The sequence below is a fragment of the Aquarana catesbeiana genome, linkage group LG03 (genome assembly GCF_042186555.1).
Source record: "Aquarana catesbeiana isolate 2022-GZ linkage group LG03, ASM4218655v1, whole genome shotgun sequence".
Taxonomy (NCBI): domain Eukaryota; kingdom Metazoa; phylum Chordata; class Amphibia; order Anura; family Ranidae; genus Aquarana; species Aquarana catesbeiana.
Genome location: NC_133326.1, coordinates 59,089,110 through 59,105,114, shown reverse-complemented (window position 1 = coordinate 59,105,114; position 16,005 = coordinate 59,089,110). Strand labels below are relative to the sequence as shown.

The window sequence follows — 16,005 nt, the reverse complement described above, 5'->3', positions numbered from 1 at the left end:
GAATGGATGGATGGCTGGATGTCACTGTGCAGTGCTGTGGGCACTACACATCCAGCCCACAGCGCTGCAGCCATCCATCCACCCCCCTCTCCACTCACAGTGTACCGATCGGTACACAGGAGGAGAGGAAGGAGAGGAGGAGAGGAACCGGCGTCATCAGATGACGCCGGTCTGTTTACATGTGATCGCGCCGTCATTTGACGGCGCAATCACATGGTAAACGGCCACGAACAGCGGCCATTTACCGGGATCCGTGATGCGCCGGGTCCGGGGTACCCGGCGGTCACGGAAGTGTTCGGGTGCGCGCGAAAGGGGAATTCTGGGAGGACGTCATAGTACGCCCTCCCAGTGTTAAGCAACCACCCTGCAACCGTCATTCGGCTATGGGCCGGTTGTTAAGTGGTTAAAGAAGGATTGGTTATAAAAAAATATCCAAAGCTTTGAACATCTCACGGAGTACTGTTCAATCCATCATCTGAAAATGGAAAGAGTATGGCACAACTGCAAACCTACCAAGACATGGCCGTCCACCTAAACTGACAGGCTGGGCAAGGAAAGCATTAATCAGAGAAGCATCCAAGAGGCCCATGGTAACTCTGGAGGAGCTGCAGAGATCCACAGCTCAGGTGGGAGAATCTGTCTACAGGACAACTATTAGTTGTGCACTTCACAAATCTGCCCTTTATGGAAGAGTGGCAAGAAGAAAGCCATTGTTAAAAGAAAGCCATAAGACCTTTACCTTCCTAGATAAGGAAGTGTGTACACAAATCTTGTTTTTTTTATTGTTCATTGACGGACACAGAGAGTCATATACTGTTGAATTATTCAAACATAGTCTAGTATATCTAACATAAAGTAGAACCCCCACTCCAAAAACTGGGGCCAGACAGAGGAAGCTGAAAAAAATGACTTGCTAAAAGGAGACCAGAGCTGACCTAGACTAGATAGAGCTCTCAGCCTTACCTGATCTCATGGGTCTGAAAGAGAAAGTGGGGGGGCACACATGAATGGACAACCAGGGCAGACATCCAGCTTGCCAGGGCAAGGACCACCGAGGAAGATAGATACACTTTATTGTCATTGCAAAGCAGTTTACAATGAAATTTCTTAAAACTCATCACATTGTAAAACATGCAGTCACCCCCCCCCCCCCCCCCTTACATAAATAGAATAAAAATGATAACAAATATCGTCAAAACCATTTCAACCTTTAAAAAGGGGGAATAACCTTATTTAACAAACAGTTACGGTAATTCACATGGCTAATACAATTCATATTTGAGTGTTTAAGAACACTGAGAATGACTCCGTTAAGTGGTCCCTGGACTCCCTTAGAGAAATAAGGTTCGATACCATGGAGACATGACTAATATGGTGAGATACATGGAAGTTTCAAATGCAAGGAATAGGCAAGGGTTAGAGGATAGATCTTCCCCAAAGATGGCAGGGAGGAACACAGATCTGATAGGGCTGAGGACCAAGCTCAACTCCCACCTATCTGTAGACAAGGAAGACCTGGGTGGTCAGATCACAGTGAATGCAGGGGCGAGACTGGGAAGTCAGAGCACTGGTAGGACAATGATGAGCAAGTACTTGACCTTCCAGGTCACATGAACCCTCTGGAAAAGGACATTGATGGCGGACTTGATAGATAAAAAAAATATAAAAATGAAAGTGTGACAGCACTGCAATGATACAATACATAATATGCTAAAAAACCTAATAGTGATAATGCAATCGTCTAGTGATAATACAATATACAGAAAATAAAAATACAATGATGCAGTATGTATTGAAAAAAAAGTCCAATAATCATTAATATGGGGAATCCTTGCCAGTGATATTTCTTCTATAAAAGCTTTATCCTGAGTGCTCCCACCACCGCATGCAATGGCCGCTCACCTCCTTTATGCGACCCCAAGGGGTCAAAAACGCCTTTGCACTTAGTGCCAATAAACCTTTCAAGGAATCCTCTGTAATCTTTAATCAGCTCAAACGACACGATCAATAGGCAGCAATGAGTCCCATCCACTGTGCTGCTTTCACGTTTAAGACCTGTAGATGTGGAAATACATATGAAAGAACAAGAAAAAGTGCCTCCTATAGTGCAGTATCCGAGGGGTTAAATAATGAAACCTCTCCATCCCAGCTAGCAATGAACTTACATTTATTAAAACGATTAAAAGGATAGGAAAGACTCATTTTAACAGTCTCACTCAGTCGATCAGTCCACCGCCAGGCTCCACCTCTACTAGTTTTGCCAACTCCCATGTGGTTTCATCTTGAGGAGACTTGATAGATATCAAGCTCATCTTAAATCTCGCAGCTTATGTGTCTCAAAGGAGACAAATGAATGCTCTGAGGGGAAAGAACAGTGGACAGGCTGGGGTACATCTCCTAAAACCAGACTGGCACAGACATTAGAACAGGAAATGTTGAGTTCCAAAGGCCCCAAGGAAGCAGAGGTAGGTTTAATCTGTACCCTGATACAGGGAGGTAGAGTGTGAGGTGTGATGGATCAATTCATAAGCATGAAATGGCACTCTGCACCTGAAGGAAAAACTACCCAAGAGCTTGCAAGGATTAGTAACCCCCCCCTCCTTTTAGAAAAGTGGGGGAGAACATTTTCCTTCTGAAGGCTTCACTAATGGTGAAACCTGGTTCTCCAGGTGTCCGGAGGAGAAGGATGAGACTTGGCCAAACTTTCTTTAGACTTCTTACACCAAGACACATGTGCTCCAATGATATATACCACATACATACGAGTGGTCTGGTTTAAATCTAGGGTAATGGCAGAAAACTGCAATTTCTCCAAAATAATCTCATCAGGGAGAGACTTAGGGGAACCCAGATAAGAGTTGGAGATGGTCATTGCAACCTGTTGCCAGCTGATTAGACATGGACTCTGCAGGGGAAGACACAGGATTGCACGTAGAGCCTCTGTGGTCAGCTGCAGTGAGAAACTGGATGAATTTGATCACAAGGTCTTGTACAACTGAAGTATAGGTCCCAGATGGGATTTGGCCTCACTTGGTGGCGCTAAGGAGGACTGTGATGATAAGGTGGATCATATAATCATTGAGTAACCAGGTTGCAAAAGTTGGTACATTCGGAAGGCACAGAACAAAACTGTTAGGGATGTGTGAACTGGGGTTACTCAGTGCAGTTGGACTGCCCCTTTGTCTCTATATACAGACATGTGGTGACTGGCAGTGATTCAACTAGGCTTAGGGTACAAGGCAAGGCCTAAGGTACTCACAAAACCCAGACAGTTGGTGAGAGTCGGATGGCTGGAGGTGATCATAGTTATTGTGGACGGGCAGTATAAACAAACCAAGGATCCGGAGTTCCTTCTGGTTCTTTGGGGAGGTGTTTCCTTGATGTTGAGTGCCATGCCACTTTTCACCCAGCAGATGTCGGCACCCTCAGTGTTGTTAACCCTTTGGTGGTAAAATAATAGAAAGCGAAAATTCAAATGCACTTAGCGGTCCAAACAGTGAGGTAGCTCCAAGTCCTCAGCCTGATCAGCCTACTCACAGAGCAAGTCTTCAGAGACGGGGTAAGCCCAGAGGCAATGCCAATGGCTCTCAACTTGGAAAGCGCTCCACGACTAACTTGTTACCAGAATGGGGTTGAGAAAGTGGCTAATGCAGAACCCAGTGCCTGGAGGTCACTTCTAAGCTAGACCTGCCACGTCCAGTACCTAGGCTGCTCCAGATAGCTGCAAATCTAGAGACCATCTATAGTAGCAAAGAATCTTGATTAAAGAAAAAAATGTAAGAAGAAATGCCTTCAAAAAGGTTAGACGGTTCCCAACAGAGTTGAAGAAAAGATTTACATCCTCCTAAGACACTAGCAACAAAAAACTGAGGCTTGCTGGTAGTAGGAGGGGTTAAACTGGGCTGGCCTACTATATATGAAAGGATATATTACTGGACAACTGACCACCCTTGGTAATCCGCAGCGATCCTGTCTGAAGACCCATATATATGTATGTATGTATATGTGTGTGTGTGTGTATATATATATATGTATGTATGTATGTATGTGTGTGTATATATATATATATATATATATATATATATATATATATATATATATATATATATATATATATATACTTTTTAAAAAATTTTTTACTAGTGACCTGTCCTCCTGTAGGCAGCAATGTAACCCAACAGTAGGTGATTTTCTGTGTTCCTCAAAAGGCAAGAAAAAAAATAAAGTAAATGCATATTTACGCAAAGAATATGAGGCAAGTGCTGCGCTGTTTGTCTATAATAATTTAGTTCTCATGCATTTTGTGTGCAGTTTCACCTATATTTCACTGCACCAAAATTATAGGAATCAATTTATAAAAAAATTTACTGGATGAATGTCACAAGCAATTCTTCCAGCTATCGCAAATAATCACCCCAATTTGCCTATGACGTTTATTTCTGGGAAAATACTGGATTATGGACACTAGATAGATCTGTCAATCATAGGAAATAATTGTATTAGCCAATTTACGGTGATTATTTGGGACAACTGAGCAAATGCTTGTGACATCCGCACAGCAATTTTTTTTTATACATAGATCCCATAGTGTAACTGGGACCTCACAATACTGTAATGTGGTATTATGCTACAAATTAATTTCTGTGTTTTTTCTGTAGACCCAGGCAGTATTACGACAAGCCTGGTTGGAGAATATACAGCCTGTTTTGGTAATCAATAAGATTGATAGACTGATAGTGGAACTGAAAATGTCATCTCTAGAAGCATATACCCATCTTCAAAAAATACTGGGGCAGGTAAGCACTGCATCCATAGGAGGTGTGTACATATGTTCAATGTACCACTTGCTGTCAAAATTATATCTAACCATCCTCTTTATTTTTCAGGTAAATGCCGTGACGGGAGGCCTGTTTACCTCCAGGGTCCTGGAAGAGAGAGCTGAAAAAGACACTACCACAGAGACAACAGAAGGGGATCATGTGTATGACTGGAGTGCAGGCTTGGAAAACTCCGACGACTCCCACCTCTATTTCTCCCCAGACCAGGGCAATGTGGTGTTTGCCAGTGCCATTGATGGATGGGGATTTACGTAAGCTCCTATTCCTCTATTGTAACTTTTTATAACTTTTTCCCCTTACAGCATTTCTCTGGATTACTTTTGGTCTATTAACTAGAAATTACCACTTACTAATTAAACACCTGACCCCCATGCCAATTCTACAAAATAAAATGTAAAAATCATATGCAAATCATCATAAATTGTAAAAATAAGCATTTTATTCTTTTTTTTGCTAGAAGAATTACTTAGAACCCCCCAAACATTATATATATATATATTTTTAAGCAGAGACTCTAGAGAATAAAATGGTGGGTGTTGCAGTTTTTTATGTCGCGTAGTATTTGCACAATGCCATTTTAACCACTTCAGCCCCAGAAGAATTTACCCCCTTCCTGACCAAGCCCTTTTTTGCGATACGGCACTGCGTCGCTTTGAAAATTGCGCGGTCGTGTGAAGTTGTACCCAAACAAAATTGACATCCTTTTTTTTCCCACAAATAGAGCTTTTGGTGGTATTTGATCACTTCTGTGGTTTTTATTTTTTGCGCTCTAAACAAAAAAAGAGTGACAATTTTGAAAAAAAAGCAATATTTTTTACTTTTTGCTGAAATAAATATCCCCAAAAAATACATAAAAAATCTAATTTCTTCCACAGTTTAGGCCAATATGTATTCTACATATTTTTGATAAAAATAAAATTGCAATAAGCGTATATTGATTGGTTTGCACAAAGGTTATCGCGTCTACAAAGTAAGGGATAGATTTATGGCATTTTTATTAATAATTTTTTTATCAGTAATGGCGGTGATCTGCGATTTGCGACTGCGACATTGCGGCGGACAGATCGGACACTTTTGACACTATTTTGGGACCATTGGCATTTATACAGCGATCAGTGCTATAAAAATGCACTGATTATTGTGTAAATGTCACTGGCAGGGAAGGGGTTAAACACTAGGGGGCTATCAAGGGGTTAACGGTGTTCCCTCAGCCAGTTCTAACTGTAGGGTGATGGGCTCACTAGGACATGACAGAGATCAATGCTCCCGATCACTGGGAGCAGTAGATCCCTGTCATGTTGCTAGGCAGAACAGGGAAATGCCTTGTTTACATAGGCATCTCCCCGCTCTGCCTTTCCGTGCCACGATCGTGGGCTGCCAGTGGACATTGAGTCCGCGGGGCATGCTCCTGCGGCCCGCTAGCTGCGGATTACGGCAGCGACGCACAAGTACGTTGTTTTACGCACCCGTGCCACTTTGCCGACGTACATTGGCGTGAGTCGGTCGGCAAGTGGTAAGGAAAAATAAGGTAATTTTTAAATTGATGGCAGCAACACGTCTCAAAAAGGTTGGGACAGGGTAGGGCTGGGAGATTTTCTAAAAAAAAAAAAATCTGTGATTTTCTTAAAAAAAACTCGATTCACGATTCAAATCGAGTTTTGTTTGGACACCGCGCCGGTCCTGAGGAGCTGTGGGCAGGAGTTTTTACGCCTAGGCCTCGCGGACTAGGCCGAAGCCGCGGCCTCACCTAAAAACTCGATTTGCTTAAATTTTGAATCGATTTGACCTCTCAACTCAATTCAAGATTTACATCGATTTTTTCCCCAGCCCTAGGACAGGGCAACAAAAAGCTGGCAAAGTACATAGTACTAACAAGGAAAAACATTTTGCAACTAATTAGGTTAATTGGCAACAGGTCAGTAACATGATCTGGTGTAAAAAGAGCATCTTGGAGAGTCAAAGATGGAAGAGGTTCACCGAAGCTGCATCTAAAAATTGTCGAACAATTTCAAAATAATGTTCCTCAATGTAAAATTGCAAAGACATTAAGCAGATCATCATCTACAGTACATAATATAATCAAAGATTCAGAGCATCTGGAGAAATCTCTGTGCGCAAGGGAGAAGGCCGAAATGCAATATTGGATGCCCGTGATATTTTGGGCCCTCAGACGGCACTGCATTGAAAACAGGCATGATTCTGTGATGGACATCACTGCATTGGCTCAGGAATACTTCCAAAAATCACCGTAAAGCTCTAGGCTAAGAAGAAGTTATATCTGAACATGATCTAGAAATGCTGCTATCTTCTCTGGGCCAAAGCTCATTAAAATGGTGTGTTGCAAAGTGGAAAACAGTTCTGTGGTCAGATGAAGTTAATTTTGACATTCTTTATGGCAACCATGTGTGGTCCCGTGTCTTCGTACTAAAGAGAAGGGAGACCTTCTGGCTTGTTATAAGTGCTTAGTTCAAAGCCAGTATCTCTGACGTTATGGGGGTATATTAGTGTGGATGGAATGGGCAGCTTGCACATCTGCAAAGGCACCATCGATGCTGAAAGATGTATCCGGGTTTTGGGACAGTATATGCTCCAATCTAAACAATGTCTTTTTCAGGGAAGGTCTTGCATATTTCAGCAGGACCGTGCTAAAGCGCATACTGCATCTATGACAACAACCTGGCTACATAGTAGAAGAGTTTGGGTGCTTAACTGGCCTGCCTGCAGTCCAGACCATTCACCATTTTGTAAATATTTGACGCATCTTGTAATGAAAAATGCTACAAAGACGTCGCAGAATTGTTGAGCATTTAAAAACCTATATCGGGCAAAAATGGGACAATATTCCTCTCCCAAAACTCCAGCAACTGGTCTCCTAGGTTCCCAGATGTTTACAGAGTGTTAAAAGAAGAGAGGATGTTACACCATGGTAAACATGCCTCAGTCCAAACTTTTTTATTTATGTTGTTGCATTAATTTAAAAAAAAAGACTTAATTTTTTTCTTAAGCGCTTGCCGACCGCTTCGCGCAGATATACTGCGGCAGAAGGGCTCGTACAGGCAAAACCACGTACATTGCCCTTTAAGAGGCAAGCTCCGTGAGTCGGGTCGCGGGTCCCGCGGACTCGATCGCCGCGGGGATACCCGCGATCGCCTCACGGGGAGGAAGAACGGGGAGATGCTGATGTAAACAGCATCTCCCCGTTCTGCCTAGTGACAGTATCACTGATCTCTGCTCCCTGTGATCGGAGCAGAGATCAGTGACGTGTAACATGTAGCCACCCCCCCACAGTTAGAAACACACCCCTAGGACACACTTAACCCCTACACTGCCACCTAGTGGTTAACCCCTTCACTGCCAGTGTTATTTACACAGGAATCAGTGCATTTTTATAGCACTGATTGCTGTATAAATGACAATGGTCCCAAAAATGTCCGATGTGTCCGCCATAATGTCGCAGTCACAATAAAAATCGCTGATCGCCGCCATTTAGAAAAAAAAAAATTATTAATAAAAATGCTATAAAACTATCCCCTATTTTGTAAACGCTATAACTTTTGCGCAAACCAATCAATAATTGCTTATTGCAATTTTTTTTTTACCAAAAATATGTAGAAGAATACATGTCGGCCTAAACTGAGGAAAAAAATTGTTATTTTTCATATTTTTGGGGGATATTTATTATACCAAAAAGTAAAAAATAATGCGTTTTTTTCAAAATTGTCGCTCTATTTTTGTTTAAAGCGCAAAAACTAAAAACCACAGAGGCGATCAAATACCACCAAAAGAAAGTTCTATTTGTGGGAAAAAAAGGACGTCAATTTTGTTTGGGAGTCACGTCGCACGACCGCGCAATTTTCAGTTAAAGCGACGCAGTGCCGAATCGCAAAAAGTGCTCTGGTCAGGAAGGGGGTAAATTCTTCCGTGGCTGAAGTGGTTAAAAACCAACCACATACTGTATCAGGCAGCAAGTGATCTTGTTATCCCTGAAGTTGATGTGTTGAAAGCATAAAAAATGGGCAAGTATGAGGAAATGAGGGACTCTGACAAGGACCAAATTGTAATGGCTAGAACAACTCCAAAACTGCAGCTCTTGTGGGATGTTCCCGGTCTGCAGTGGTCAGGACCTACAGTAGTGGTCCAAGGAAGGAAAGCCAGCAAACCAGTGACAAGGTCATGGGCAGCCAAGGCTCATTGATGCACGTGGGGAGCAAAGGCTTGCCCATGTAGTCCAGTCTTATAGAAGAGCTACTGTAGCTCAAATAGCTTAAAAAGTTCATACTTGTTCCGAAAGAAAGATGTCAGAACACACAGTGCACCAGTTTGTTACATTCGGGACTATGTGCCCGCAGACCAGTCAGGGTACCCATTCTGACCTTTGTCTAAAGCCAAAATCTCCTACAATGGGCCTGTGTGCATCAGAACTGGACCACAGAGCAATAGAAAAAGTGGCCTGGTCAGATGAATCACTTTTTTTTTTTTCTTGTACATCATGTGGATGGCCGGGTGCATGTGTGTCACTTATCTGGGGAAGACATGGCACCAGCATGCATTATGAGAAGAAGGCAAGCCAGTAGAGGCAGAAACCACAGCATGCCTTCACAGGTTCTAGTGGAGTCCATGCCTCTTTTTGGGTCAGGGCTGTTTTAGAGAGCCTACTCAATTTTTAGGCTGGTAGCCATGTTATGGCTGATCGATGTATATTTGTATGCCAAAAAATGAAGTAGCTATCTCTTTTCTGTCAGGTGAGCATCTTTAAACATCAGCAATTAAAAGTAAGGAGGTGATGTTTTCAGCTCCCCGTCCCCGGCTGTGACAGATACTAGTATGGCTGCAGAAATGGTGTCCTACATGTGTGTGTGGGTATACCTATGAGTTCCCATGTTTGTCCATGAACTCCCAACCATTCTACCAGTAATAGAAAACTGAAAACATATTCACTATCACCCCAGTTATCATCCTGTTTCCCGAATTTTCAAAAAAAGCAAATATCTCCTTTTGATACATTTGCAAAAAGTATGCGTCTTCTATTGGGGTAAGCTTAAGGCTTGTCTTTTTATATATTAAATCTATTGAAAAACGGGAGCTATTCCTGCGCTACCAATTTGGAAAAAAGTGTAGTAATCGTGTAGACTTCTAACTGCAATTCAAGAGGTATATGAACCATCTAACCATCTAACCATTATTAAATCTATTGCCTCTGGTTATTTGAGGGGGTTATATTAAATTGCCTAATAATTATCGTAAAGATTTTTGAAGGTGCGTCTATAATCTAGGTCTGTATTGAAAATTTGAATATCAGTCACTAGATGGAGCTGTGGTTATTTGCTCTCCATTGTCAGAGTTCATTTTAGGTGATTATTTTTTGCAATGCTGTTAAAGCGTTCCTTCAGATCTTGAGTAACACATACATCTCATCAGGTTTATAGAAGGTGTACATCTTTTTAATTATGTTCTTTTCCACAGTCATATATATTTCTTTTTAATATTTCTTTATAATGAAAAATGCATGCATTATGTGCTGTCAAAATGGGGAATTTTAGGCTTTGCTAATAATAGAAATGTTAAGACTAATTCTCAGAGATTTCATTTTGTTTAAAGAAGTACTCCATTTTGATCTTGTAATCTAAACTATTAATTAACCCGCTTATGTACTGCATTTCTGGCGTTAGAATTGCTTGAAGATTAACCGCTTCAGCCCCGGAAGATTTGGCTGCTGAATGACCAGGCCATTTTTTGCGATTCGGCACTGCGTCGCTTTAACTGACAAGGGCGCAGTCGCACGGCACTGCACCCAAACAAAATGTATGTCCTTTTTTTTTCCCCACAAATAGAGCTTTCTTTTGGTGGTATTTGATCATATCTGCGTTTTTTATTTTTTGCGTTATAAACAAAAAATAAGCGACAATTTTGAAAAAAACACAATATTTTGTACTTTTTGCTATAATAAATATCCCCTTTTTTTTTTTTTTTTTTTAAAAAAGCAAATTTTTTCTCAGTTTAGGCCAATATATATGTATTCTTCTACATATTTTTGGTAATAAAAATCGCAATAAGCGTATATTGATTTGTGCAAAAGTTATAGCGTCTACAAAATAGGGGATTGATTTATAGCATTTTTAATATTATTATTATTTTTTTTTTACTAGTAATGGCAGCGATCTGCGATTTTTATCGGGACTGCGACATTTTGGCGGACACATCGGACACTTTTGACACTATTTTGGGACTATTGTCATTTATACAGCGATCAGTGCTATAAAATGCACTGATTACTGTGTAAATGACACTGGCAGGGAAGGGGTTAAACACTAGGGGGCGATCAAGGGGTTAAGTGTGTCCTAGGGAGTGAATCTAATTGTAGGGGGGGTGGGCTCACTAGAATATGACAGAGATCACTGCTCCCGATGACAGGGAGCAGTAGATATGTCATGTTGCTAGGCAGAACAGGGAAATGCCTTGTTTACATAGACATTTCCTTGTTCTGCCGCTCCTTGACACGATCGCGGGACAGCATTCCTGAGAAAAGATTAATCCCCCCCCCCGATGTTGCTAGGATTGTAAAAGCCTGTGAGCGCCCTTGGACACAACAAAGAGCTGCAATTAGCACCATGTTTCATTGCAAACAGCGGCCGTAGTTCAAAAGAGCATGGTTAAATAGAGGCTTGCCCTAATGATTGTATGAATTGTACATACATGCTGTAGTCCATGCACCCACAAAATATGCTTTAATAGGAAACAAGCAAGATTTTTAAAGACATGTTTAAACCTCATAACAAAAGATCATTAAAAATTAACTCTTTTTATTATGCTTGCTTTCTGCATACACAATGTAGACATATACAGTGGCTTGCGAAAGTATTTGGCCCCCTTGAACTTTTCAACCTTTTGCCACATTTCAGGCTTCAAACATAAAGATATAAAATTGTAATTTTTTGTGAAGAATCACCAACAAGTGGGACACAATTGTGAAGTGGAACGAAATCTATTGGATATTTTAAACTTTTTTAGCAATTAAAAAACTGAAAAGTGGTGCGTACAAAATTATTCGGCCCCTTTACTTTCAGTGCAGCAAACTCACTCCAGAAGTTCAGCGAGGATCTCTGAATGATCCAATGTTGTCCTAAATGACTGATGGTGATAAATAAAATCCACCTGTGTGTAATTAAGTCTCTGTATAAATGTACCTGCTCTGTGATAGTCTCAGGGTTCTGTTGAAAGCGCAGAGAGCATCATGAAGACTAAAGCCCCGTACACACGATCCGAAAATCGTACGTAAAATGCCGCATTCGAAACGATCGTACGATAATCGGATCGTTAGTACAGAGCTTTCGAGAGCCGATCAGGACAGTTCATCCGATATTATTCTATCGGACATGCACGGAAATTTTTTCCGTACGATGCCAGATCGTACGATTTTCGTTTAATCGGTACAGCTATCGTTCGAAAATGCAATACAAATGCATTGCAACACATGACATCGCTTCCGAATTTTTATTCTGTCGTACCGGAATTTTTGGGAATTTAGTAAACTCATCAGATTCGATGTGAGATTAGCATGCAAACAAAAACGGACGATCATTCGTCCGATATTCGGATCGTGTGTATGGGGCTTAAGGAACACACCAGGCAGGTCCGTAATACTGTTGTGGAGAAGTTTAAAGCCGGATTTGGATACAAAAAGATTTCCCAAGCTTTAAACATCCCAATGAGCACTGTGCAAGTGATCATTTTGAAATGGAAGGAGTATCAGACCACTGCAAATCTACCAAGACCTGGCTGTCCCTCTAAACTTTTAGCTCAGACAAGGAGAAGACTGATCAGAGATGCAGCCAAGAGGCCCATGATCACTCTGGATGAACTGCAGAGAACTACAGCTGAGGTGGGAGAGTCTGTCCATAGGACAACAATCAGTCGTACACTGCACAAATCTGGCCTTTATGGAAGAGTGGCAAGAAGAAAGCCATTTCTCAAAGATATCCATAAAAAGTCTCGTCTAAAGTTTGCCACAAGCCACCTGGGAGACACACCAAACATGTGGAAGAAGGTGCTCTGGTCTGATGAAACCAAAATCGAACTTTTTGGCTACAATGCAAAACGATATGTTTGGCGTAAAAGCAACACAGCTCATCACACTCAACACACCATCCCCACTGTCAAACATGGTGGTGGCAGCATCATGGTTTGGGCCTGCTTTTCTTCAGCAGGGACAGGGAAGATGGTTAAAATTGAGGGGAAGATGGATGCAGCCAAATACAGGACCATTCTGGATGAAAACCTGTTGGAGTCTGCAAAAGACCTGAAACTGGGACGGAGATTTATCTTCCAACAAGACAATGATCCCAAACATACAGCAAAATCTACAAAGGAATGGTTCACAAATAAACGTATCCAGGTGTTAGAATGGCCAAGTCAAACTCCAGACCTGAATCCAATCGAGAATCTGTGGAAAGAGCTGAAAACTGCTGTTCACAAACGCTCTCCATCCAACCTCACTGAGCTCGAGCTGTTTTGCAAGGCAGAATGGGCAAGAATTTCAGTCTCTCGATGTGCAAAACTGATAGAGACATACCCCAAGCGACTTGCAGCTGTAATCGCAGCAAAGGTGGCTCTACAAAGTATTAACGCAAGGGGGCTGAATAATTTTGCACACCCCTCTTTTCATTTTTTTATTAGTTAAAAAAGTTTCAAAAATCCAAAAGATTTCGTTCCACTTCACAATTGTGTCCCACTTGTTGGTGATTCTTCACAAAAAATAAAAATTTTATATCTTTATGTTTGAAGCCTGAAATGTGGCAAAAGGTTGAAAAGTTCAAGGGGGCGAATACTTTCGCAAGCCACTGTAGTCAACTTGAATAAAATAGTTGTTTTTGAGATGATGACAACTTTGGCCAGGTGTATGTAATGTATAGCACAACTACAACAACAAGGCCAGTATACCGTATGGTGTAGTTGTTAAGCGTATGTAAGGTAAAACAGAGTTCATTAAGTGCAGTGATAGGAGTATGTAACATTCAGAGTGCAGTGCTTAGGAGTTTGTATTGTATAACATGTTGTATAGACTGCAATAGTCAAGATTATGAAACATACAACATAAAGTATGGGATGCAGGGTTCATGCGTATATAACCTACAGCAAAGTGTGTAGAGTGTAGTGTACTAGCCACACTCCAATGACAGCATTCACACAACTTTATTGTTCCAAGTCCACCCAGTCTGAGCCTCACTTCCTTGTGATCTTGTTCTGGAACAGTAAGATTGTGTGAAGGCTGTTGTCATTGGAGTACAGTTGGCTTGTTTTGTTTATTTGACTTAGGAAGTGCTGAGGAACTCTATTGTCCAGTATCTGTAGCCACAGAAACAGACAGACCTTCAATGTATGGGGCAGTCTCCCCCACACTGACTTCAAATGTATGGGGCAGTTTTCCTCTCTTGACCTCCAGTGTATGGTGCTGTATTCTTCCCACTAACCTCCAGTGTATGGGGCAGTCTTCCTTCCGCTAACCTCTTGTGTGTGGGTCATTCTTCCTCCTGCTGACTTCCTATGCATATGACAGTCGTCTTCTTCTTCTTCTTGCTGACCTCCAGTGTATGGGTCGGTTGGTCTTCTTGCTGACCTCCATTATATGGGGCAGTCTTCCTCCCGCTGACCTCCAATATGTGGGGCAGTGTTCCTCCCACCGACCTCTAATGAATAGGGCAGTCTTCCTCCTGTTGACTTGCAGTGTATGAAACATCCAATATTTGGAAGACTTTCTCATACATTTAGGTGGGCTGGAGGAAAACTGCTTCAAGCATTGGTTATCTGCGAAAAGAAAATGGTCTCTTTCTCTTGTGATTGATAAGAAAATGATCGCCCCTTGCACTGGCGGTTAGCAGAAGGAAGATTGCCCCCTTGCACCAGTGGTTGGCCGGAGGAAGAAAGAGACTGCCCCTTGCACTGGTGGTTGGCAGGAGGAAGATTGCCTCTTGCAATGGAGGTCGGCAGGAGAAAGACTGCTCATTTCACTGGTTGTTGGCAGGAGGAAGACTGCCTTTTGTGCTGGTGGTCAGCAGGAGAAAGAATGTACCTTGCTCTGGTGGTTGGCAGGAGGAAGGCTAACCCTTGTGCTGGTGGTCGGCTGGAGAAGGGCTGACCCTTGTGATGGTCAGTGAAGCCTGGTCAGTGCAATGGGTATCAATGAAAGGAGGAATGCCTCTTCACACTAGTGGTAAGCGGGAGGAAGGCTATCCCTTAGAATAGCTAGAGTGGTCAGTGGTTTGCAAAAGCATATGGTGCACGCAATATAAATAGATTTATATACTTGATGGTTATTAAGAAATATAAGAGTTCAGCTTTAACTATAAAATCAACATCTTTCCTTAACTATGAGCACATTCACAAAGATCGTAGAATATGTTACCTGGCTACAATACATAGTGATTATTATATACTTGCTGCAGGGTATTTCATTGTTTCACTATTTTAGTACCTAATTAGTTTATAATTTTATTCACCTAGCGCAGATATTATTTTAAATTTAATTATTATATACTTGTATGACTACCTGATGGCAGCCAACTATCTGGAAGAGATCATTCAGTGCTCCCAAATAACACTTAAATTCTTTAAAGGGTATGCTGAGTCATGAATTGGGGAAAGTGCAATTCCTTCTGAGCATCCTATTTTTTTGGACCTTCTAGACTCATATAATTTATTAGAAAAAAATGCCTAGCTTTCACCCAGTGTATTGTGCCTACTGTTTTGTACTGGTTTCTGAGAAGGTGACTTTTATGTCTGTTAGTATCCATTTTCTTAAATGGGCCTGGGTATTGAGGACATTTTACAACCTCGGATTGTATAACATTGAAGCAGAGATCTTTGGCTTTGATTATTCAATGTGTATATAAACCATAAATCTATATTTGAGTATTTTTGGCATCATGCCTTGTGTTGTACAGTTTCAAAGTTCTTTACCTGGAGATCCTGCCACAATGTCCCATTTGCGTGTCACATATTGTAAATACAGGTACAACATGGTGCCAAAGGTGGAATTGGCCTTTAAAGTGATAAAAAATGTCTTGTTTATTTTAGTTTAAAAATAACAAACATGTTATACTTACCTGCTCTGTGCAGTGGTTTAGCACAGAGCAGCCCAGATCCTTCCCTTCTCGGGTCCCTCGTTGGCGCT

At 41.6% G+C, this 16,005-nt stretch overlaps 1 protein-coding gene across 1 annotated transcript in view; it reads left to right on the top strand.

Annotated features, from left to right (window-relative positions):
- The window catches only part of EFL1 (elongation factor like GTPase 1), a 556,540-nt gene that overhangs the window by 56,347 nt on the left and 484,188 nt on the right, over window positions 1-16,005 (top strand). Inside the window, exons 6-7 of the mRNA XM_073618573.1 lie at window positions 4,659-4,796; window positions 4,887-5,089. Of these exons, the coding sequence (XP_073474674.1) occupies window positions 4,659-4,796; window positions 4,887-5,089 (341 nt within the window). The remainder of the gene's footprint in view (window positions 1-4,658; window positions 4,797-4,886; window positions 5,090-16,005) is intronic.